Source organism: Carcharodon carcharias, chromosome X (assembly GCF_017639515.1).
Source record: "Carcharodon carcharias isolate sCarCar2 chromosome X, sCarCar2.pri, whole genome shotgun sequence".
Taxonomy (NCBI): Eukaryota; Metazoa; Chordata; class Chondrichthyes; order Lamniformes; family Lamnidae; genus Carcharodon; species Carcharodon carcharias.
Genome location: NC_054507.1, coordinates 17,298,165 through 17,324,238, shown reverse-complemented (window position 1 = coordinate 17,324,238; position 26,074 = coordinate 17,298,165). Strand labels below are relative to the sequence as shown.

Sequence of the window (26,074 nt, the reverse complement as noted above, 5' to 3'; positions counted from 1 at the left end):
TGTAAACCCTGGCAGTAGGATAGTGGAGTCTTCTGCAGCCCCTTCTGCCTTGGACTTCCTGCTGGCCCTGCGCCCCTTGTGCCTGCACCTCTCCTCCCACAGGTCCCTCCCCTGGGAGCTGAATAGGGATACCTGGCCTCCTCTCCCTTCTGCCCCTCTCTTCCTCCTCAGAGGAGGTGATTCCAGCGGAGACCACAATCCCCATTCCCAGGGTAAGGGAAGGCTGTCTGATACCTGGAAGGGTCCACACAGTCTGAATCCCCCGGGGGCCTGGCAGACAGCAATGAGTGCTGAAATGAAGCCTGGAAATGCTAAGACTGAAGCCCCGAACAGAGATGAAGCTGCCAAGTACCAATAATTCAGCAGCTGCAAACTAACTCTTAAACTCCTTACTGCTCACACTGGCAATGCTGCTTTTTATCCTGCCCTTGGATGAGGCTTGTGGAAATGTCGGCTGGCCGCCTGCCCGTTTTGCCCGTGCAACGAGCAGAAAATCGCACGGGCAAGAAAAAATCACAGTCGATTGGACTGTTAAGGGCCTTAAGTGTCTGCTTAATTAATGGCGGGTGCTGCACCAGCACCCATGTGTGCCTGCGGAGTGAAATATCACGCGAGTGCGTGATGACAGCGGGACGCTCACCCAACATCATCGCGCGTCATTTTTACACCCAATCAGGTCAGCTGGGCGCCCACCCGTGGGACGTAAAATTCTGCCAACGTTTCAAAGATCATATGATTCTTCTTCAGAGCTTAAGAAGTCACACAGACTCGAAACACTAACCCTGTTTCTCTCTCCACAGATGCTGTTAGACCTGCTGAGATTTTACAGCATTATCTGTTATTTCAGATTTCCAGCACCCACAGTATTTTTGCTTTTACTAAATTGTGACAGTATGAGCAAGCTGTTTGACTACATGAAGCATCATAGCCCAACCAGGCATTCTGTGTGGAGTCACTGGATAATAACCTGGAATGGGTTTCCTCAGTTTCAATGTTATTTTATTTCCCACCTTCTATCCCTCTCCCACCCCTACCCCTTTCCTCATAGGCACTATGGCTAACTGTATTGTTCTAGGTGGTGCCCTGGCTGAGATCGGCTTACTTGGCTGAAGAGGAGATTGTGATGTAGTGGTACATTACATTACTGGTCTCGTAATCCAGAGATCCAGGCTAATGCTCTGGGTTCATGGGTTCAAATCCCACCACAGCAGCTGGTGGAATTTAAATTCAACTAATAAATCTGGAATATAAAACTAGTCTCTGTAATGGTGACCATGACAACTATCAGCGATTGTCGGTTCACTAATGTCCTCTAGGGAAGGAAATCTGCCATCCTTACCTGGTCTGGTCTACATGTGACTCCAGATTCACAGCAATTGACTCTTAACTGCGCTCAAGGGGCAATTAGGGATGGGCAACAAATGCTGGTCTTGCCAGCAATGCTCACATCCCATGAAAGATCCAAGGAAAAAGCACTGAACCCACTGGAGAGTTGGGGTGGGGCTTGCAACTCCACTAAATGATAAAGAGATAAATTGCATTCTTGTGACCATCCAAGTGTTGACATTATAAGTTGACAAAAAAAATAATCCATTTAATAGAATTTCTGTTCAGTCCATACAGATTTTTTTCTCTCAAAACAAAGGCAGTACATCACATTATCCAAATGTGCCGATCATTTCCGAGAATCTTTTACATTTCTAACAAGTTCCTCACGGAATAACAATTGCTTCCCCTCTCCCTGCCCCCTCTGGGTGTTGCAGCGAAGGTGATACCATTTTACCACAAGCAGAATGTAAGACACTGGGCCTTCCAATAGAAAGCGAAGTGACTGTCACACAAAGCTTCCAAGGTGATATATCACCACAGCTTGCATGTCTTTGGAAAAATGAGGTATTCCCATCAATTTGTGAATTAAATATTTGCAATTCAGTGCCTTCCAGATGAATATTTTCAAAAGAAAACACTGGATACAGGTGCGTGAAATCAGATTTTGTTTCACAATCTTTACAACCTCCCCCACTTTGATTAAGTTCTTGCAAGGGTAGATTTGTTTAAAGTTTAAACAGTTTTTGTGCTCTTAGAATGCGTGCTTTAAATCCATGTGAAATACAAACTCAACGGTGAAAGGTGGGGCTCAAAATGGTCTCCAGCCTTTCTCTGTTTTGCTATCAGATTCCCAGCCCTTCAGTTTCTTTTTCTGCTTCATCTTTAGCCACATGTTTTGATAACAGGATTGACAATATTTGTGATTTTGTTAATTGATTAATTTACTCCCTACTCACTATCTCACTCACAACCACTTTCTCCACTCACCCATCCTCACTCACACTCTTCACCCATCCTCACTCACACTCCTCACCCATCCTCACTCACTCTTCACCCATCCTCACTCACTCCTCACCCATCCTCACTCACTCCTCACCCATCCTCGCTCACACTCTTCACCCATCCTCACTCACACTCCTCACCCATCCTCACTCACTCCTCACCCATCCTCACTCACTCCTCACCCATCCTCTCACTCCTCACCCATCCTCACACTCCTCACCCATCCTCACACTCCTCACCCATCCTCACTCACTCCTCACCCATCCTCACACTCCTCACCCATCCTCACACTCCTCACCCATCCTCACACTCCTCACCCATCCTCACACTCCTCACCCATCCTCACTCACACTCCTCACCCATCCTCACTCACACTCCTCACCCATCCTCACTCACTCCTCACCCATCCTCACTCACACTCCTCACCCATCCTCACACACTCCTCACCCATCCTCACTCACACTCCTCACCCATCCTCACTCACTCCTCACCCATCCTCACTCACTCCTCACCCATCCTCACTCCTCACCCATCCTCACTCACTCCTCACCCATCCTCACACTCCTCACCCATCCTCACGCACACTCCTCACCCATCCTCACTCACTCCTCACCCATCCTCACACTCCTCACCCATCCTCACTCACACTCCTCACCCATCCTCACTCACTCCTCACCCATCCTCACTCACACTCCTCACCCATCCTCACACACTCCTCACCCATCCTCACTCACTCCTCACCCATCCTCACTCACTCCTCACCCATCCTCACACTCCTCACCCATCCTCACTCACACTCCTCACCCATCCTCACTCACACTCCTCACCCATCCTCACTCACTCCTCACCCATCCTCACACTCCTCACCCATCCTCACACTCCTCACCCATCCTCACTCACACACCTCACCCATCCTCACTCACTCCTCACCCATCCTCACTCACTCCTCACCCATCCTCACTCACACTCCATACTCTTCCCCATTTGTACTTCTCACCCTTCCTCACTTGCACTCCTCACTCTTCCTGACTCACACTCCTCACTCTTCCTCACTCACACTCCTCACTCTTCCTGACTCACACTCCTCACTCTTCCTCACTCACACTCCTCACTCACACTCCTCACTCTTCCTGACTCACACTCCTCACTCTTCCTCACTCACACTCCTCACTCTTCCTCACTCACACTCCTCACTCTTCCTGACTCACACTCCTCACTCACACTCCTCACTCTTCCTCACTCACACTCCTCACTCTTCCTCACTCTTCCTGACTCACACTCCTCACTCACACTCCTCACTCTTCCTGACTCACACTCCTCACTCTTCCTCACTCACACTCCTCACTCTTCCTCACTCACACTCCTCACTCACACTCCTCACTCTTCCTCACTCACACTCCTCACTCATAATCCTCACTTGCATTCCTCACTCTTCCTCACTCACACTCCACGCTCTCACTCACTCGCACTCCACAGTCTCATGCACTCCACACTCTTCCTCACTGCATCCCTCACTCTTCCTCATTCACACTCCTCACTCACATTCCTCACCCTTCCTCACTCTTCCTCATTCACACTCCTCACTTGGACACCTTACCCATGCTCACTCACACTCTTCACTCTTACTCCTCACTCTTCCTCACTTGCAGTCCTCACCCTCACTCATTCGCAATCCTCACCCATCCTCACTCACACTCCTCACCCATCCTCACTCACACTCCTCACCCATCCTCACTCACACTCCTCACTTGTCCTCATTCGCACTTCTCACTCCCTCGACATTATTCACCCTTTCCGCCTCACACTCCTCTCCTCACTGTCTCTCCCAACTGTTTCTTGATGAATCACATGCATTAAAACAATTGTGCAAAATCAACAAGTCATTGACAAAATTGCCAGAGGCAGTAACCCTGGACAAAGCCCAGGTTTGGCTCATTTAACATTAACTTCATAAATGAGAGAGTATGGGTGAGTATGCAGCTATGGGTTCAGCAGGGAATATTCTCGCACTGTGAGTCTAACACATCACAGGGATGTAGCTGGGAGAAAGGTTAACAATAGAGGTTAGGTTTGGGAGAGAATATGAGGACTTTACTCCGAGGTGCCTTTTGTATTCTTGTTGGGGTGGGGGGGGGGTAGCAGATGTTTATGAGCATGTTCCTTGTTCATCCTTTGGGAAGGGCGCAAGGAAAACTGACCCAGAAAACCAACTGCAGTGTCTTAGAACTCAGAAATACAATGAAATTGAGGCAATTCTGTCCTGAAATTTAGGGCCCAGTGTGTGGTCCTGGCTTAAGGTTGTTATCTCTGCTCCTTGAGGGCTTCAACCCCTCATCAAGAGGCTGACCTCCTCTGGGACACCTCCAATGTGCAGTCAATATTAACTCCTCGTGAGGGGTGTGGAGGCCATTCACTCCGATCAAATTGTGCCAATATCGCCTTGGCACCTGAACCTATCTGGTTTCTGTACAGTGAGGGCCTCGGGCCCAGTTTTCTAAGTTGAGCCCTGCAGTCCTGATCTTGAGGTCCCTCATTATCTTCTAATGACTTAACAGTACGTACAACAAGGGATTCCTTAAAACCTGATAACTGTAATACAATTCCATTGACTTGCTACATTGCCAATTTTACTGGAGTTTGAATCTGTCACCTTGGTAAAGCACACATTTAGCCGGGGTGGGGAGGGGAGGGGTAGGGGGCGGACTGGGGGGAGGTGGGGGGGGCAATCGGTGGGGGTGGGGGGAGGGGGAGGGGGGGAGAGGTGGATGGGGGGGGGGGGGGTGGAGGGGAACAATTTAACACCAAGGAAGCAAGAAGCAGTTAACATTTGCACTGTGGTTGTCGGATGGAGACGGTTGCTAGGAGACAAACTCAGACTCTATACTACAGTCTCTCGCATGGTTTAACAGCAGCAGATGATCTTTTGAAACTATGAAATTCCCGGTGAAGTTAAAGGAATGTGGAATTGAGAAACAATTTAATGAAAGCACCCAAGTTTGGGAGCAGTGACAGCCTGTAGCAGCAGCCTCCAAATGAAGGCCTAACAGGCAGAGGACTTGCGGTGTGGTCTGATTTCTAAATGGTGGGGGGAGGATTAAAGCTCAGTGAAGGGCCTGCACTTGTGAGGTAGTTAAATGAATGAAATAATAGGGGGCAAGTCAGTCTTGAGGGGTAGGGCTAGTAATGCAATGAACTATAATTTGCCTCCTATTCCTCTCTCTATCAGCCCCAATTCTATGTGACATGTGTAGCGTGCTGCATGAAGTGGAACAGGGATTGTGAACAGCCAAGCTTTTTAAGAGGGGAAACGGTCTCTGTTAGAGGTGAACAATGGCGTTTAAAGCGGAAAGTCTATGTGAAAGATTAAAGGTCAAAGGCCATGGTCCAAGACACTGCCAAGGCTGAAGAAACAGGAAACACGGGCTATGTTGGGAGATAGTGGTTAGGCCGGAGTTTAAAAGGCTGAAGACTTTACGAGAAGGAAGGAGGTCTGGATAACAATGTGTTTGTGCGACTGAGTCTGGAGTTCCACAGAGGATGGGGTTGTAGAATGGCTTGTCCTGTGTGTCGTGGCTGTATCTCACAATGACTGTTCCATACAAAAAGAAATGCTGCTGGGACATTTTCCCCTGGTTGTGTGGACGAGAATGGGGAAACCAAAGTGAAAATAGATTGGCTGTTGAAAACGATGTAAATAGTCCTGGACTCTTCAGCTATGTTGCCCAGAGACAAGGCTGATGAAGAGGATTTTCTACAGACTTTGAGATAACCATTGCCTCTCATAAGATTATGGCAATTTCTGAAAAAAGTGACATGTCTAAGCTTTTCGTCTTGCACTCATCAGGACACTCACAAGAATACGAATACAAGGGGGAAAACAACAATTTATACTGTATGTGAAGAGAGTGCTGATTGGAGATTGGCAAGTGGCATTGCCATGGAGAATGCATCACTGATGGTGACTGACAGTTAGCTGCCAAGCACTGTTTGAAATTTAAACAGGCAGCTTGACCCTGCTCTCTTCACATACAGTATAAATTGTTGCTTTCCCCTTATATTGGTATTCTTGTGAGTGTCCTGATGAGTGCAAGACGAAAAGCTTCAACGTGTCTCTTTTCTCAGCAATACTCAAGTTCTGTACTACCAAACGATTACTACAATTCTAGAAACGTGTCGACATAATGTCGACTTTCTGATTTGTGAGTCTGATTTCAATCTAGAAAGAGCTTGCTTTTATCTAGCACCTCATGGCAACTCTTAAAGCCAATGATTTATTGCTTGAAGTGGAGTCCCTGTTTTAATGTCAGCAAATGTGGCAGACAATTTGTGCACAGCAAACTCCCACAAACAGCAGCTGAGTTGGACAACTGGTGACGCTGCTTTTGTTTTTACCTTTGATGGGCGTTGGCTGAGGGAAGCTCCCCATTCCTTTTCAAACATGGCCACGGGATCTTTCACGTTCACCTGAGTAGGGAGATGGTGGGGAGGGGTGGCCTAGTTGGCCTCCAACAGTGAGCAGCCACCAACCCGCACCCCCCCTGCCCTGCCTCAGGACTGCACTGGGGTGTCAGCCTAGGTTATGTGCTCAGGGACTCATAAGATTGGGACACAGAGAGAGCCACAAGTATATTGGGGTTCCAACCAGGAATCTATAGGATTTAGATAGCGTCTTGATATCCAGTCTGAAACAGACTGCTACCTCCCTAGTTTTCAATGGGAATGAGCCAGGGCTGAGTTACAAATAATTGACCACCCTTCAAAAGAAAAGCCCCAAAAACCCATGTCAGTCAGCAATTTCATAGTTTCAAAGTACATTTTTGTGTGTGTGAGTGTGTGTGTGTGTGTGAGAGAGTGGTGTGTAAGAGTGTGTGCGTGTGTGTGCGTGAGCGAGTGAATGAATGAGATGGTAGTTGTATAACCAGTGATATGTTTCCTTCATGGTTGCAGTAATGAACCATAAGAAGCCAGCAGCAAGGCATACTGTACAAAAATGATGCACCTGGAACAAGAGGAACCACAATGGTGAAACTGGTCCAGGAAGGTCCAAAAACAAAACTAATGAAGTGGAGATAGTAAAGCTTCCTCAATGACTGGTGGATGGATCGTGATTCTTTGGTAAATAAAACTCTCTGAATGTACCCAGTCAGTTGTCTTGTGTCTAACTAGGAACTAGGCAGCATAGGCACCAATTTCAGGTTTAACTGGTCTGCAGCAACTGCAAGGCAGAGCTTTGGAGGGCCAGGGACCATGTCCTAGGCAAAAGGGACAGGGGCTGGGAGGATTTTCCACTGCCGCTCTAATGCATGGTGCCTTCTAGTGGTTCTTTTGCCTCAGAAACGAGCACTGCAAATGGGATCCATGCATGGTTATTAAACTGCCATTCCATCTGGCTGATGCCCACTCATTTATGGGCACCTTGCTCAGTGAGGTCTTTTGCCCTCCCCCATTGTGAGATGAAGGTCAGATTGCAGAGGGACTTTCCCCACACGTGTGTTTTGTATGAGGGGTTTGGTGGGGGTGGGGGGTGGGGACATGTTTGTTTGACTTTTGGATGTCAAGGGCCGAGAGCAGTTGTGAAGAAATTGCCTTGCTCGTTTGGGGGGCGGGGGGGGGGGGTTCCATTTCTTCAGCCTTCTCAAGAAGCCCAAGAAAATTGAGAAATTCCCCCTAAAGACTGCACTTTTACCCAAAATGAAGAGTAGAGCCCAAATGAATTTTAAGGGGAAGTCCTGTATCTTGGCAGACTTGCTTTAACTAAGTCTTTTTTCCTCTTTGAATTCCAGCAGGAGTTGGACTGTCCAATTGAATTGTGTTACAGGAGAAGCTAGGTCTCCCTGTTTATTCTGAGGACTTTAATGCCCATGAGCCCTAAACATGACCGACTGTTTATTAACTCATGGAACAGCTTCGGGTACTGCTCAGTGACAGGGTCACAACCCCCTGCATCCCACCATTTTCAGGTGAATTAATGCAGCTATCCAGGGCTGCTTCCATTTCCTTCCCAGGAACCTCCTGTTGCCCATATTCGGCCTTTGGACTAGGGTTAACTTGGCGTTCCCCAGGCCCCCTTCCTGCCCAGTTGGCCAAATCTCAAAGTTGACCTCTCCCCCTGCCTAAACCCACCCTCCCCCAGTTGTTTCTCCAGTGGTATTCCATTCTGGGCCAGCTGAAGATACCACATGAGTGACCAATGACAAAGCGGAGGTGAGGGTGGGGGTGGGGGTGGGGAGTGCGGGGAATGGACCGGAGCTTTGTATTTTACCACACTTGGGACGTGGCAAACACCATTTTCTTCTAAAATTGATGCCTTCACCGACACTAATGAACAGCATTCACTTTACAGAACAAAAGGAAACAAAAAAAAAAGGTTCTTTACAAACGTGTCCACTCTCAGTAACAAAACAAAAAATTCAAATAAAGACTATCTTCAGCACAAAATAGAACTCAACATGACTGCAACATGGACAAAGCGTATCCTTATCAACACATTTAAAAAAAACAAGCTGTGGTATCTAGATTTACTAAAAACAAATTGCATCTGCCTCTCTCTCTCTCTCCAAACATGTTTTTTTTAAAAAAAACCTATAAAAGTGTTCAATTGAAACATTTCATTTTAAAGCAAACAATTTTTTTGTCTCATTTCTACTAAGAGTTGAATTCATTTTTCATTTTAAAAAGTCAGCAATAAAACAGTGAAGAAAGCACCATCTCTAACAGCCCCCCTCCCTCATCCGCCCCCACTCTAATTTCCCGCAAAGCTTCAAGAGACAGTTCAACGCATTGCAGCAGCTTTTAAAAAAAACACACACACGTAAATATATTCGCATCTCAAAGCTAGCTAATGAATCTAAGTCAAAAAAAAATTCATTTAATGCGGCAAGTAGCAGAGAGAGAAAGAACCCCAAGAAAATAACCAAGAACACAACTTTAAGTTACCCGTTTCTTCATCCGTGTTCCTTTCTGTGGTTTACATGTAAAACCTCCGTGATTGTTTCTTTTTTGTGCACATCTTTCCGAGAAATGGTTGCCAAATCCCGAAGGTGTTGTTTTTGGGAGCAGGAGGGTAGGGGGGAGTTACAGTGTTAACATTACTGTTATTTTTTTCTCCAGGGTTGAGAATTGGGAGCTGTTTTCATTTAAACTAACCAAGAGTAAGTTTGTCGCATTTCAGGTCCCACTCTCAGGCCCTCACTGCTGCTGCGCCAAAGGCTATAAGTCTGTGGGAGTGTTTTGGCCAAGAACCATTTTAATACACCTCCTGTGAAGCAACTCCATCTGGTTAGTTTATCTTTCTCTTTCCCCACCGCCTCCCTACTTAATTTCTTTTAATCACTGACTTCATTTTTTTCTCTCCCCTCACTCACATGTGACCCAGTGACATCCCACTCCTGATCAATTAAGGAGAAGGCCCGCTGAGGGGAGGCAGGCCACAAGTGGACTTCAAGGGCTATATTACGAGTGGCTCCCTTTCCGCTCAGAATTCTATAGAGGGCTCAAACGCTCAAGTTTCTGGGGGCTTCTGGAAATGTTTGCCAAGTAAACCAAGAGACTACTCGAGACCCTCTTGACAAGATTTTGAGCTTGATTGTCATGCAGGTACCGAATGCTTCAGAAGAGAGACACAGGTGGGACGGTAATGTTGAGCACTGAGGATGAAGGGAGGTGAGGGATAACATAAGGGCCGCAATCGTCGGATGGCACCTTATTCTAACTGCACCAAGCAATGTGGAAGGGGGAAATGGGATGGGCCAATTATGCCCGTGCTTTCTGTTGACTAGTTGGTAGGTTGCATGCTCGCAAAGGTGTTGTGAGCAAGTGATGTGAGATAACTTAGACGGTAATCAGCAAGGATATTGCAAGAGGTTATTGCAGGATAGATAGGGTTTTAAAGCCAGGTTTGCAGTCACTTGTTCACCACCCCTTTAGTGTTCTACCACATAGGATAGTGAGTTTAAACTTGTACGTTCTGAACCAATGAATTACTTTTGAAGTGCAAAAAGGGTGCCAATTTTTGCACAGAGCACTAACAGCATGCAGCCAATTCATCTCGTCCAGATGTTTTTGTTTGATGGTTTGTTTGAGGGATGCTTGTTGGCCCGTTTCACTGAAAGAACTCCATGCACTTCAAATAGTGCCACAGGATCTTTAACAGGCAGACAGGGCCTCAGTTCAACATCTCAGCTGAAAGGCAACAAAGAGCCAGCACACAAACAATGGGCCAAATGGTCTCCTTTTGTGCTGTAAATCCTTACGATTCTGTTTCGAGTCTGCCGGAACCTCAGCCTATATTTTGTGCTCCGGTTCTAGAGTGGGACCTGAACCCACAGCCTTCCCACAGTTACCAACTGTGCCAAGCTGCTACTGGGATTGTGTAAAAAATGGGTTATTCCAGCACAGGCAGCCTCCATACAGAGACACTTTCCACATGCACCTTGTTTTAACACTGACTTATCTTTAAAATTAAAAGTTCAATAGCTGCTAATCTTAAAAAAAAAAATTAATCCCCCCTGAGACAAGTCAGCTTTTAACTGGTTTGAAATGCAGCTATTTCTGGTCACCTTCACTATTCTGGAACCTGTAAGATGTGTCAAGCTGAAACACAGAATTGCAGTCCACACAGTGAAAGGGCTCCCTCTTGTGACTGTTCCTATCTCTCACACACACTCTCCTTTTCTGAGGGTACAGAGTGGAATAGGGGTTCAGGTGTGTGTGGCACCCTCCAGTAATTTACTCGCGGGCAAGTGTCATTGGATTTTGGCTGGGCAGGGGTGGAGGTGGGGGGGTGTGGTTACTCTTGCCACAACTGTCTGATTAACATACAGTGAGGTCAGTTGTAATCTTTTAACCACAGTGTCTGAGATTAGTCACCTCATGATTAAATGAAGCAGGCGAGGGATTGAATCAGTTGTTGCACAATCAGATGGCCAGCTGTCAGTTAGAGCTTCTTTCCCTATCATTTAGACAGCAGCCAGGGTCACTCCCAGTCAAATGCAGAACCCCTTCAACAGTCTGCGATTTGCCAGATTGCTTGGCTGTGGATTCTTCGAACGCACTGTGTTGTCCTCGAGTTATTAGGTCGTTAGGTATTTAAAAGCAGCAGTTAAAACCCAGGCTATAAAGCTCCTTAAATGGCACAAGAGGACAGTACAAAACTCACACAAAATTAAAGATTTCTCCCAACATGACCAGACCCCTGCTGACTGATAGGAAATGAATCTGGCTAAGTTGGTGCCTTTAAACTCAGGTGCTCTGATTAACATTGGCTGAAAAGGGAGATTTAGAATGGGAGAGATATTAGCAACCCTACTTGATTATTGTCCAGATGAGGAGTATCAATTCTCCTGTAAAGTAGAAGAAGAAACTTCCTGATAAATGACCAACCATGGACTCTGGATGGAGTGGGCCTCAGAGGCACACATGGCCTTTCCACTATCTAGTCAGCCCAATGTCCTTGGCCTTGGGGCTACTACCATGGTTAAAAAGCTATTTGCTCACACAGTACATAAAGGTACCATGACCCCCTTATGCATTTAAGAAAATCAATGTACCTCAAATGTTTTTAATGCTGGAATTGTACCATTTAGCTTGCTAAGCGAGCATGATTCTTTCCAGCTCCATGGCAATATTTCTTGTCTAATAATCTTTCATGGGATGTGGGCATCACTGGCTGGGCCATCATTTATTGCCCGCCTCTAGTTGTCCTTGAGAAGGTGGTGGTGAGCTGCGTTCTTGAACTGCTGCAGTCCATGTGGTGTAGGTACACCCACAGTGCTGTTAGGGAGGGAGTTCCAGGGTTTTGACCCAGCGACAGTGAAGGAACGGCGATATATTTCCAAGTCAGGATGGTGAATGACTTGGAGGGGAACTTCCAGGTGGTGGTGTTACCATATATCTGCTGCCCTTGTCCTTGTAGATGGCAAAGATCACAGGTTTGGAAGGTGCTGTCTAAGGATCCTTGGTGAGTTGCTGCAGTGCATCTTGTAGATGGTGCACATTGCTGCTACTGTGTGTCAGTGGTGGAGGGAGTGAATGGGATGCAGATCAAGCAGGCTGCTTTGTCTTTGAATCCTTTTTATACAAGATTTTCTACTTGACTCAAAAACCCAAAGCAACCTAAGCTCCCCTTAAAATGAATGATGGCAAAGAATAGTCAAGGATGTAAAATGACCATTCAGCTTAACTCTCCTATTATAGCATCCAGCTGGCTCACTAATACTTTTGCCTGATAAATCACCCTAAGAGGTTCTTCCTATGATTAGCTCTGAAACCATTGTGCACACTGTACTAGTTTATACATCTCATCCTAAAAGCATCAAGGAAGGTGAAGGCTGTAACCATATATTACAGCTCTTGGCTCTCATCTTCAGATGAAAAATTTACCATTAATGGGATAAGAGTTGAGCAGGGAGATGAGAGGAATTAGGGAGAGTGGAGATTTTTTTTTATACACAGTGAGTTGTTGTGATCTGGAAAGCACTGGCTGAAAGGGCGGTGGAAGCAGATTCAATAGGAACTTGCAAAAGGGGAATTGGGCTATGGGGGAAAAGAGTGGGGCTAATTGGATAGCTCCTTCAAAGAGCTGGCACAGACGCAATGGGCTGAATGTTTCCTTCTGTGCTGTATGCCTCTTTGATTTTGATGGCTTGGAACAATATCCATTTGCAATCTTGAAAAAAGGTGGTTAACACAATCCTTGCAGCTGCACTCGAAGTGGGTCATCGATTAGAACTAATCACCTCAAACCATGGCCAAAACCTTTCTAGTCTATCTGCGTGAAAAGGGAGTGAGGGGGGAGACAGAGTGGATTCCTGGGGCATGCATATCAGAACACGATGAAGAGAAACTGTAATTTGAAGTTGTCTTTTTGTTTTTCAGTTAGTGTTCCCACAGAGGACGTTAAAAAGGAGAAAATCGAAACCGCACTAATCTCTACAGCATCGTCATGGCATCAACAGACAATCAAATCATTGTTAAGGTCGCAACTGTACAAGGTCATGGACTCCACCTAGTGAAGGTTTGAACTCAAATCAACCTGGATATTTTACAAAACAAAAAAAACTAATCACGGTTAAAAAGACATTTGATGTGTAATCTTCTCCTCTCTTACTCTGAGCAGTTTCAGAATGCTTAAATAATGATTTGCTATAGTTGCACTTTCAAAAAAATAAGCTCTCTTTCCCGTATCAAAATAGACCTCTTTTCCACAGATTCTGCCACCGAGTTTGGTATGTCTGGTTAACTGAAGTAGAAAGTTTATCAAAATAGCTGTGTTTTTTTTTCTTTCTTTGTTGAATGTCTTACAAATAAAAGGAAAAACTTTTGTGTGTTTTTTTTCCAAATCTTGTGCAAAAATTTCTCTTTCTTTTGTCCCCCCCTCCAGAGCAGTCTGGTTTCTGGTTCCTGGTTCACACCGATTCAGGAGAGCTGATTCTTCCACCTTTTCACTCTCACATCTGAAAGAAAAGAAAATGAGACTTAAAACAGGTTGGTGTAAATTCATCTTTTTCCTTGGTGTCCTTGAGATGGATGGTTAGTGACGCTGCCAAGGGAACAATGCTCCCTCCAATTTTTCTCTGCTGTCTGTGGCCTGCACAGTACATCCCATCCCCTATATGCCCTGAGGCAGTGGTGGTGATGGGCCACTGTGTATAGCGATTGTTCATTTCCCTCACAATTGAGGGCTTTGTGCAGCCACATAATGTAGGTCCAGACCAGCTGGGGGGTGCTAGGTTCCCTTTCCTGTCAGACATCAATGAGCCAGTTGGACTTTTTATGACGATCCAGCCGCTTCCACTGTCATTTCCCTTTGCTGAGGCCAGCCCACAAATTATCAGATCAGTTGCACAACTTAGGTGGGATTTGAACTCAGGACATATCGGTTGCTAGTGGAGCTAAGCCCTACACTACTGCACCTCTTCTCTCCTATTGGGGTATGGTTCTATGGGTGCCATTCACCCACTGGTACCTCACCCACATGGCTGTTACTGACAGAGTCACAACAGTGAGTGTCTGTAGTCACGTACTTGTCCTTGTTACAACCTTGCAAAGATTTGGTTTTGGTTTATCTAAGGAAATATTTCAGTACAGTAACTCTTAGTACCTTGGTCACTTTAAGAATGACTTTTTCCATCCAAGTATTGGTCTAACAATGATCTGGAATTAGTGCCAGCTGTGGCTCAGTGGGTAGCACTCTTACCTCTCAATCATAATATTCTTGGTTCAAATCCCACTTGAGCATAAAAATCAAGGCTGGCACTCCAGTGCAGTACTGAAGGAGTGCTGCACTGTTGGAGGTGCTGCCTTTTGGATGAGATATTAAACCTCAGCCCATTCTGCCTGCTGAGGTGGATGTGAAAGATCCTAAAGGCTGGTGTCCTGTCCAAAATTTATCCCTCAATCAACATCACAAAAACAGATTATCTGGTCATTGTCACATTGCTGTATACTGCACGCAAACTGGCATTTGCTATATTACAACAGGGGCTACATTTCAAGAAGTACTTCACTGGCTGTAAAGTACTTTGAGACATTGGCGGTCACAATAGGCACTACAGAAATGCAAGTCTTTCTATTGAAGAGGTCCTGTCCCCCACATTGTGGCTGTGGGTTTGATGTTAGTGGTGATGGTTAGAGTTAAGCTAGAGTGGATTTTATTGGAATCCAGAGATGCACGTCTTCAAGGTGCTCAAGTCTGAAATGGAAGATTGAATTCTAACATGATGTTGTAGCCCATTTCTACTTGACTCTTGTATACTCCCCAGCTCCGATCCCATTCTCCCTGTTTGCCAGGTCTTTTTGTTCCTTCTCTAATCCCATTTCCCCTTCTTTCTGGGTCCCAGCTTTGACTTATTCACACTGTCCATCTGTTTAATCAAAAGAAAATGTTGGCCCAATTCTTGGGTCCTCGGAGAAAAACCTTGGCATTAAAACACAGGATTGGAACCAACATTCCTTGCCTCTTGGCCAGAGATACCTCAGTAATGCGGGGGACATGAGGAATGTCACACGCACAAGGAAATTGCTTGGCAATAGAACAGTGGGGAGGCCTCAAGTCAGACCATGCTGTGGGTAAGGAAAAAAACTGGAAGACGAGACTCCTCCTGTGCAGTTCAGAGCAAGTGGCATCAGCAACAGGTGGGAGTCTAGAGAGAATGTCGGACAGGAGGAAGTTTAACACGAGGAACAGAAACAAGAGGAGAAAGGAGTAATGGAACAGGTACAACAGAAATTCCACACAGAGGATTAGCTTCCTACCTCAAGTTTACTTGCTGTGCTGGTAGGAATAGGTTGCATGTTCAGAGGATGTTTCCATAGCAACCTGCTGCTGCTGGCCACTGGGTTCCTGTAATGGGAAAACGTGAAGCTGTCACACAAGCTTCCCAGTTTCATTTACAGTAAAGACTTGACAAAGGGACGATGACAACTTTGAGAAATCTGATGAATGATTGGGGTTTAAAAGCTGTGAGTCCAGTGCTCCCTCCCTCCCTCACACAGCATTCTTATGCCACGACACAGCGAGTTAACACCTTCAGAACCCAAATTTAAGCAGCTCTGCTATAAAGCTCCGCTTACATCTCCTGGTTCATGGATCGCTCGTGTCAATGGTTGTGTGATACTTATCGGCAAGCACAGCAAAGTATGCGCAGCATAACAGAACCAGGAGATGGGCCATAGGTTTAAATGCCCAGCCACCTCTTAACCTAGCTCTTGGCAAGCTTGCAATTCACCAGGAGTCACTTGATCAGAGAGGAAGGTCTCCTTCATGCAATGGTGCTGGGTGCCCTTCTCCATTCGAGGCTCAGATTCACATGCCGCCTCACGTGACGTGATAAAGGCCTATCAGCAGTATATATGAAATCAGTTTAGCCAGTGTTTAACTGGTTTTCCAGTCGGTGTAACTGTCCATAACTCACTATGAACCTGCCACACTAACCCAGAAAGGCCCAGAGGATGGGTACTCTAAGAAAGACAAATGTTTTGAGGTTGAAGTTAGGCCATTATAGATAGAGATATTTGTCTGTAATTAAACAGTACTATAGCTTATCTGAGGAGGTCTTATGGCACAGTGGGTAGTGTACTAGCCTCTGAGCCAGCAGCTCCAGGTTCAAGTCCCACCGCAGGACTTGATGACCAAAGAAGCTGTATTCATGATGTGGCCAAACAAGTTGAGTTGTAAATCCTTCTAACACACACACTGATGGCAGGTGGTAATAGTGGGAGATTCCCGGTCAGCCACATGATGGAAAGAAAATTGGATCCTCGACCTGGCTACAACTTATGTGCAAAAATGCATGTTGCCACAGCAACTTGGACTCCTTGAGTGAACTATAACACACCACCAGCACAGTTAATCTCCAAAGGCTTAACATTGATAAGGGATATTAATTTTGAAAAGAATTCCATCGTCTGGGACTGACTTTCTTAATGCAATCGGAAGACTGGTGGCAGATGGAGTTTAATGAGGGGAAGCCTGAGGTAAAACGTTTTGGGAGGACAAACTCTGAAGGATGAGAAGACTGGGGACAGAGATTCAAATCCCACCACAGCAACTGGTGGAATTTAAATTCAATTAATAAAATCTGGAATATAAACCTGGTCTGAGTAACGATGACCATGACAACTATAAAACCCTTCTGGTTCACTAACGTCCTTTAGGGAAGGAAATCTGCCATCCTTACCTAGTCTGGCCTACTTGCGACTCTGGGTCTGCAGCAATGTGGGTGAAATGGCCTAGCAAGTCACTCAGTCTAAGGGATGGGCAACAAATGCTGACCTTGCCAGTGACATCCACATCTCACGAAAAAATAGAGAAAAAGTGAAAGTTATCAAAGGAGTGATTTCTTTTTTTTTTCTTGAGATAGAGGGTCTTTGGAGCATGGTATGCTTGAGACAGAAATCACTGCACATTTTAAAGGGATAGGATAAATACTTGAAGCAGGGGAGGGGCTGAACTTAAGCGGGGGGGGGCTAGCGTGACAGTGGGGTCAGTTTGAATTGCTCCCAGAAGGAGCTGGCACAGACACACTGGGACGAATGGCCTCCTGTAGTCTACCCTACAGGAAATGACAGCAAGCCTTGAGTATGAAGGGACTTACCTCGACAGACACATTGGAGGGAGGCATCGGGTTGTACTGGGGAATGTATGTCCCTTGTATTGCTGTGGTGGCAGGCATGTACTGGGAAAAGATACAGAAGCAAGCTGATTATTAGCAACTTGCCAAAATAAAGCGACAGACGTGTTCCTCAGATACACTGCAACTATTTGTTGGCCCCATTCAGGGCACAAAACTGAAGCCAAATTAAAATACAATCTTAGTCGTGTGCCCATTCTCATTTTATGCAAAATACATGTTTTCCACAAGATACCAGCATTAACAAAAAACAGTCAGAGGAAAGATAGCACCTTATCACATATCCCAGAAACATTCACTGAAAAGCTTCATAAACAATGAATTACTCTAAAACATTGGTCAGTGGGAAAAGGTTGCACATTGAACCTTTCTGTTGGCTTTGGTGCCTGGGAGACCATGTTCTACGCTAATTATAATATGAAAATAGTTTTGCTGACTGCCAATAGAGTGAAGTAATATAACTTGGGGTGGGGGAAGATATTATACAAGCTGTTAATAGTTAACTGAGGACAGGGCCACTCAGGGGGATGTTCCCTGTGGACACAAAGTAACAACTAATGTACAGTTCAACCTGCTCTTTCTAACCCTCCTCACATTGACTGGTCTGGGTTACAGGCATGGATGCGGCTAACACTGGTTACAAAACTTGCACGTGGTCTTCACTCACATTTCACTATTGTCTACTCACCTGTGCTAGTGTTGAAAACAACAATTTGTATTTATATAGCGCCTTTAGTAAAATGCTTGCACTGCGCTTCACAGAGCGACAGTGAGGCAGGTGACGAGACATTACCACAACTTGGCCCAAGGGATCGGTTTTAATGAGCGCCTTAAAGGAGAGGCTCAGTCGGCAGACGGGACCTTGGTTTAACATCTCATTTGAAAGGCTGCACCCTTTGGCAGTGCAGCATTCCCTCAGCGCTGCTCTGGGAATGTCAGCCTGGATTATGTACTCAGGTTTCTGGAGTGGGTCTTAAACCCGTAGCCATCCAGGCCAACTGTGAGATTTTCAGCAACTGGGCCAAGGTGACACCTCAGGTTGTGAGTTTACAATGGCCTTTTCTTCGGTTGAAAGGGAAATAAGCTATAAGCACCTCGTCACCCTCTCTCACTGGCTCGACAATGTAAGTGTGCAACTGATCCAAGTAGTCAGGGCTAAGAAGATCCCAGTTCGATACCTGCTCTGTGCTGAGGTTGCTTATCTTCATCGTGCTGGCTGCTACAATTGGTCTCAGTGTCAGGAACAGGAAACATTTGGTTGGACTTCCCATTTCTGATCAAAAAATCCAGTTGGCCACAGGTGACCCAACAGCCATTGGCCATTCCTAACCCCACCCACATCATGCACTGTCATGCTGATTTCAACACTGCCCTTCCCCACTCCACCCTCCCTCCTTCACAGCCCCAGAGGGCTGGGTCCAATTGCAGCAGCCAAGTTTCAGACCAGCCAGCATAGATCGGGACTCGAACCCGAGACTTTCAAAGCCAATGGCACTGCAGCTATTTATCTGCCGAGACCTTGATTTACAATGAAGAAGAAACTGCTTTGAGGTTAGGTATGTACTCACTTACTTTTCCCCATGAGCCCAGAGCACTACCAGTGTAGGCAGCACTTACCGTTCCTGTGCTGCCCAGGGACAGGTGACTAAGCTGTTGGGTTAATGGTCCCATCATCGACGTGGGCTGGATAGACATGGTGTGGTCCATCGTGGGTGTTATTACTGTTCCCTTCAAAAAACAAGCATCACAAACTGGTCTGAGCTTTCTGTTCGTCACATTGGGAACATATGTCAAAGCTGATCAGAAGCTCAACCTTCAAGCTGGAGGCTGACAGCGAGTGCTGAATAAGGCTGGCAAGTCGCCCATCCTGGCTGTGCCCAGCCAAAGGGATGAGGCTGGGCACCTCCTGGTTATAGGATTGTCAAGGCTTGGTTGGCCGGTCACTCAAAGGAAGACAAAACCTTGGTTGGAGGGCTGGCAGGGGTGGAGGGCGAGCCAACCAAGATTTCAGCTCCTGATTGCTCGCAAGTGGGTACAGGTCAGGTGAGGGCATGGTTAGTTGAAGTGAACAGGACGGGGCTGTGCTGTAATGTCAGAAGGGTAGCAGGGTCATCAGGGATAGGAGGAGGGTGGGGTGGAATTTAAGGCTGAGCAAAAAGGTTTATTTTGCTGAAAAGAGAGACATGTTGCTGAAGCTTTTCATCTTGCACTCATCAGGACAAACACAAGAATGCCCAATTTCAAAGGATCACAATGATTCATACTACAGGAGAAAAGGGTGCTGATTGGTTGGCAAGTCAACTCTGAGTGGATGAGGCATTGCCAAGGGGAAAGCAACGGGGAACTACAGGCTCCCCAAGCTCCCGGGCAATTTAAAAATGCGCCTTTTTCGAATTACCCAGCAGCTTGGGGAACTTATAGGTCCCATTGCTTTCTCCATGGTAATGCCTCAGCCAATCAGAGTCGACTTGTCAACCAATCAGCACCCTTTTCTCCTGTCGTATAAATCATTGTGATTGTTTGAAATTGGGCATTCTTGTGTTTGTCCTGCTGAGTCAAGATGAAAAGCTTCAGCAACATGTCTCTCTTTTCAGCAAGATTCAAGGCTTATTTTATAAAATGGAAAGGTAAAAGGAATAATGGAAGCTTACCATAGGCTGCATAAGGTATGACTGATGGTGCATCCAGGATGGGCTATGGACCTATGGGTGACACGAAACAAGAGAATATTCAACAACAATAACTTGCATTTATAAAGAATCTTCAACATAGTAAAACATCACAGGAGTGATTATCAGACAAAATTTGACACTGAGCCACATAAGGAGATATTAGGTCAGATGACTCAAAGCTTGGTCAAAGAGGCAGGTTTGAAGGAGCGTCACAAAGCAGGAGAGTGAGCTAGAGAGACGGGAAGGGGGGGGTGGTTTAGGGAGGGAATTCCAGAGCTTGGGGCCTGGGCAGCTGAAGGCACAGCCGCCAATGGTGGAGCGATGAAAATCGGAGATGCTCAAGGGGTGGGAACTGGAGGAGCGTAGAGATCGCAGAGGATACCTGCTTACCATCTTACAATGCGGAGCAAGGAAAGCAAAAGAATTATCAGTTTCACTTTAAAGTACAGTTTGAGAGGTGAGCATTACACAAATTGATGTTTATATGTACCCAAAATCGTCAACTGCCCACCTGAGCTTTGATATCAAATTGGGGCTTGAGGTAATGGCTGCGCATGTGAATTTTTAGGGAAAGGAACAAGCTCCTTCCCCCACTGCCTTTCAGAGATTAAGTCCTGACTATTCAACATACCCTTCACTCTGCTCATTGACATCGTACAGTGGTTTACTCTAAGTTTGACTGAAAACTTTGCCAGACTTCTCTTCTTACTCTTGGTAAATCTCCCCTAGGATCTGAACCCTCCACTGTCACTGGAGGGCAAGGGTTAGGGACATAAATGGGTCTATGAGGAGTAAGAATTATAGAACTACAACTGAGTGGGGTCAGTAAAACCCCATTCAGTCCAAGGAGGCTGGATTTCAAGCCATTGGTATCAAGGATAAAAAAATGACACTTCAATGAAACAAAATGCCGAACTTTTCCCTCTCTGAACATCAAAATAACTCATTGTAGGATGAGTATTTGGAGACATTTGAGAGATGTGGTAAGGCACTATGAATGTAAATACTTTCATAAACCATGGTACAATATGCATATGTTGGCCAGAATTTTATGCTCCCACCCCTAGGGTGAGATGGCAAGTGGGGGGCAGGGGGTGAGGTTTGTAAAATAGGGCGTCATGGCAGCAGCACCATGACCATTGCCTACTTGCCCCTGCCCACCCTCCTGGGTATTTTACCTATGGAAGGCATCAATTAGGCCAGTTGAGGCCCAGGTCGTGGGGTTGGGGAGGGGTGGCGAGGTGGTGTGCCTCCTGTTCAGGCACGGTGTGCTCACCACAGGCCCTGCCAGCCTGGCCCCGGCGACACCACAGATTTACCTGTAAGTCTGGCTCCATGGCTCCTCTTCTTCAGGGACTGCCTGCAGTCCTAGCTGTGGCCACCGCCCCCAGTGGCGCTTCTGGGGCAAGAAAACTGTTAGCCATTTGATTGGCCCAGCAGCTCTCTGAGGCGGAACTCCCTCCCCGATGGAATGCCCACTGCAAGCCAATTAAAGGCCTGATGGCCTACCCCACCCCGTGTAAAATTCAGCCTGTTCTTATGTCATTATTCTCTTTGGACCTCACTAGTTTACCAAGTTGATTAACATCAACTTGAAAAATGTCCATTTTCTTGGAATTAAAGATTTTGGAGACCATCGCATCTTCTGCAGTGGACGGATGATTTGTTGCACTGTTAATATTCCTCTCACGTTCTTGAGCAAGCTTAAGGCACACCCCCTCCCACATTTAGCCTCCAACATCTTCATGCAGTTCAGCACTAAGGTAGTGATTGTTGGAGGTGCCACCTTTTGCATGAGATACTGAACAAGGGGGCCCACCTGCCTGCTCCCACTCAGCGTTAAAGACCCTATGGCACGATTCAGGGATGAGCAGTGTTCTCCAAGTGTTTAGGCAAGTTCTTCCTTCAAATGTCTTCATTGCAATTCACCTCCATTGTTCCTTTCTAACATCTTTGTTCCCAGGACATTAAAACAGTAAAAAGAATCTACAAACCTCAAAAAAAGATCTGCTTCTCATTCTCTCCTACCCTTTTCAGGCTCCGGGGTTGCCAAATCTGGTTGGGCGTATGCCTGGAGGTCTTATCACATGACCTCCAGCTGCCAACATCGCCCCCCACCCAACCACCCCCCCACTCCTGCCATTGGTCCATCATCTTCCAATGCCAGTGCCCAAACTGCCTTCCCACAGCCAATTGGAAAGCAAAGAGACTCTTAACTGATTGGATAACTCTTGGCTGACAGTCAAGCAGCCTATCCACCCAACCCCCCCCGCCACCGTCACCCACCCCAGGCTCCAATACTTATGGAGCTATTATATGGAAGTGTTCAAAGAAAATGAAAAAAATCCTTTTTTTAAATTAATGTTCTTATGATTTTTCTCTTGGTTTTGCTGGCAGGAGATTAACCTTCAATTCCTAGAGACATCAGGACAATCCTGGAGGGTTGGCAACCCAACCTGCACTTGAGGCCTGACGCCGTCAATGTGTACTAGGTATTGCGGGTAATCCACAAACACTCACCTGATATGAGGACACAGGGGAGGTGATGTATGGTGAGATGGATGTCTGTGCGATCATCCTGTTTGGAGCAATACTGTAGGGACTGGAATAAAACCTAGAGCAAGAGAGGACGTAGAAGGGCTTTAGTCATTGTTAATCACATATTTACTTTGATGCTTCTCTCTCGTTCATTGTTTCTCCCCTTTTCCATTCTAATCCTGCATGATTACAACCATGGCCCACTCTGGCCCGTGCATATCATGTGAATCCCAATGATATGTCTCTTGTTTAACCCAGTCTTCAATAGTCCTGGAAGGATATTGCCTTCTTTCCAGAGATGCTCTGAAGGAGAGCCCTGGAAATCCTGTGGCAATGTGAAAAAAAGGGGCCCAGACCTGTGGAACCCTTGTTCCTCTCTCTGCACCTGGGGAACTGGACACTCCGCTGGAGCAAAGCTCACAAAAAGTCACTCTTCACCGTCTAGGCCAAAGCAAGAGCGGTCACTTTGGGGAGGAACTGGAGGGCAGCTGGTTGCCATGGCACTGAACCCTGACAGCAGTCAGCACCTTTGGGAGAAGATGCAGCAGAGCAGCAAGGAAAAATAAATCCTTTCTTCATTGGGGCTTCCAGAAGTAGCTCGGTGTTAACAAGGATCAGAGACCCTGGGTTTTCTGGTGGCTTAATCAGTCATGGGGAACAGCAGCCAGTAGCTTCTTCACTCTCTTAGCCAGGGGAATAGGTGGTGCCAGGGTTAAGGCATCTAAAGAGACAGGAGGATGAGGAAATGACAGTGTGAGAAGCTACCACAGCAAGGCTAAACTACTTACTCGTTTTGCAAAGCAGTTGTCGGGTCATACGTCAGTGTCATTGCACCCTGAGGGAATAAATGTATTCAGGTGTTTATTCAAACAGTCCTCTCAGTGACAATAAACAACTAAAACTGCAACCAGAAAAGGCCATTTGGTCCATCTGCTCCTTCCGCAGACTATATTGCAGCCCGACCCATCATAGACTCTACCCCACTAACTTCATCTCCTTCCACAACCTTTGCAACATCTATTGTATCGTGGACTCCAGCCACCCATTTGATTTCTGGGGGAGAATTGTGCATATGGGTGGGATTTTATGCCAGCGGGATTTTACACCAGTGGATTTTACGCCAGTGGGATTTTACGGTCCCGCCAAAGTCAATGGAGTTTAGAACCCCTCGCCACATTTGACAGCCCTGCCCCCGCTGTGACTGGGCCGGAAAATTCCGGCCAAGGAATCTTTCAGAAGGATTTCAACCAGAAGTGAAATATAATACAAGCATCACAGACTGTGAAAGGTGTGTTTGCATCTGCATGCGGTCCAAGTTAATCTTTTTTGCAATGTTAACACATATAGACAATGTGGCATTACTAAATACAGTGTGTGTTCCATGGATTACACAGGGTAAACAACACAGAAACGGGCCCATCAGCTCGACCAGTCCATGCTGATGTTTATGCTCCACTCGAGCCTCCTCCCATCTTTCCCCATCTAAATCTCCCATTGTCACCCTCTATTCCCTTCTCCCTCATATACTTGTCTAGCTTCCCCTTAAATACATCTATACTATTCACCTCAACCACTCCCTGTGATAGTGAGTTCCACATTCTCACCACTCTCTGGATAAAGATGTTTCTTCTGAATTCCCAATTGGATTTCTTGGTGACTATCTTATATTGACGGTCTCTAGTTCTGCTCTTCCCCACAAGAGGAAACATTCTCTCTGTATCCACTCGATCAAAACCTTTCAGAATTTTAAAGACCTCTATTAGGTCACCCCTCAGTCTCCTGTTTCCAAGAGAAAAAAGACCCAGCCTGTCAATCCTTTCTTGCTATGTAAACCCACACATTTCTGGTCTCATCCTTGTAAATCTTCTCCGCACCCTCTCCAGTGCCTATATATCCTTTTTATAATATAGTGACTAGAACTGCACACAGTACTCCATGTGGTGTGGTCTAACCCAGGTTCGATACAGGTTTAACATAACTTCCCTACTTTTCAATTCTATCCCTCTAGAAATAAAGCCTCACGCTAGTTTTGCTTTTTTTTACGACCTTGTTAACCTGTGGCACAACTTTTATTGATTGATGTACTTGTGCTCCTTTGTTCCTCTACACCACCCAGACTCGCACCTTCCAAGTAATAAGTGATCTCAAATAAAAACAGGAAATGCTGGAAAAACTCAGCAGGTCTGGCAGCATCTGTGGAGAGAGAAACAGAGTTAACGTTTCGAGTCCGTATGACTCTTCTTCAGAGCTGAAGAGTCATACGGACTCGAAACATTAACTCTGTTTCTTTCTCCACAGATGCTGCCAGACCCGCTGAGTTTTTCCAGCATTTCCTGTTTTTGTTTCAGGTTTCCAGCATCCGCAGTATTTTGCTTTTATTATAAGTCACCTCCCTATTCTTCGTGGCATGTGGGGGTATCATAATTACCACCAGTGTTTTGTAACCCCATTCTTTTCCCTGCTGAAGGAATTGAGACTGAAGTACGAGGGCCAGTGATCAGGAGCAGGGAGATTTTGTGATTTCCAACAGCTTCTCCATCTTCCCCGCTCCTTAAAGCCCAATTATTGTGCCTCAAAGATAGCAACAAAGTCACCAGAGATCCTAATCTGGGAGGTTTGTGATCTGTGTATAGCCCAGTACAACACTGGAAGGTCCAGTCCCCTATGACCCTCTGTGGGAGCCCCTTGCATTTTGAATCTTGTCAGGGCAACAACAACTTACACTGATATAGGTACATTGATAAAGCACCGTTAAGGCAGTAAAACACCCCAAGGTGCTCCACAGGAGCAACTCTCAAACAAAATTTAACACTGAGCCACAGAAGGAGATATTGAGACAGGTGGCTAACAGCTCAGTTAAAGAGGCAAGTTTTAAGGAACGTCTTAAATAAGGAGAGATAGAGCGCTGGAGAGGTGCAGGGAGGGGATTCCAGAGCTTGGGGCTCAGGCAGCTGAAGGCAATGGTGGGGGGATTAAAATTGGGGATGCTCAATTTGAGGAGTGCAGAGATCTCAGAGGGTTGTGGGGCTGGAGGAGATTACAGAGATGGGGAGGGGTGAGGCCATGGAAGGATTGAAAAATAGGATGAGTAGGTTAAAATTGAGGCGGTCAGAATGGGAGCCAATGGCGGTCAGTGAGCATAGGGGTGATGGGTGAACGGGACTTGCTGTGAACGAGGGGAGAGAGCAGAGTTTGGATGAACTTGTGCTTAAGGAGGGTGCAAGATAAGAGGCCAAGTCCAGAAACAGGAGAGACTGTGGCAAGAGAGCAATTCTTGCAAGGTTTAGCCAGGCTGCATCATCCTGGGCTGTACCCATTTATGCAAATGCCACCCATTGCTTCTCACTGCCTCTGAAGGTGTGTAAAGGCTTCTGTAACAGATAGAACAATGAGCTGTTCCTT

The 26,074-nt window shown here is 46.2% G+C and overlaps 1 protein-coding gene across 4 annotated transcripts in view; it reads right to left on the bottom strand.

Annotated features, from left to right (window-relative positions):
* Window positions 1–12,274: 12,274 nt before the first annotated feature.
* The window catches only part of LOC121273355 (RNA-binding motif, single-stranded-interacting protein 2-like), a 228,835-nt gene continuing 215,035 nt past the window's right edge, over window positions 12,275–26,074 (bottom strand). For 3 of the 4 annotated variants that reach the window (XM_041180531.1, XM_041180532.1, XM_041180533.1), the window contains exons 8-14: window positions 23,461–23,507; window positions 22,655–22,748; window positions 20,114–20,164; window positions 19,035–19,190; window positions 17,427–17,507; window positions 15,586–15,673; window positions 12,275–13,784 (exon numbers count right to left, since the gene is read on the bottom strand). In XM_041180531.1, coding sequence (XP_041036465.1) covers window positions 15,593–15,673; window positions 17,427–17,507; window positions 19,035–19,190; window positions 20,114–20,164; window positions 22,655–22,748; window positions 23,461–23,507 — 510 coding nt within the window. In that variant the 3' untranslated portion in view covers window positions 12,275–13,784; window positions 15,586–15,592. The remainder of the gene's footprint in view (window positions 13,785–15,585; window positions 15,674–17,426; window positions 17,508–19,034; window positions 19,191–20,113; window positions 20,165–22,654; window positions 22,749–23,460; window positions 23,508–26,074) is intronic. The other variant, XM_041180534.1, reaches the window with a different exon arrangement.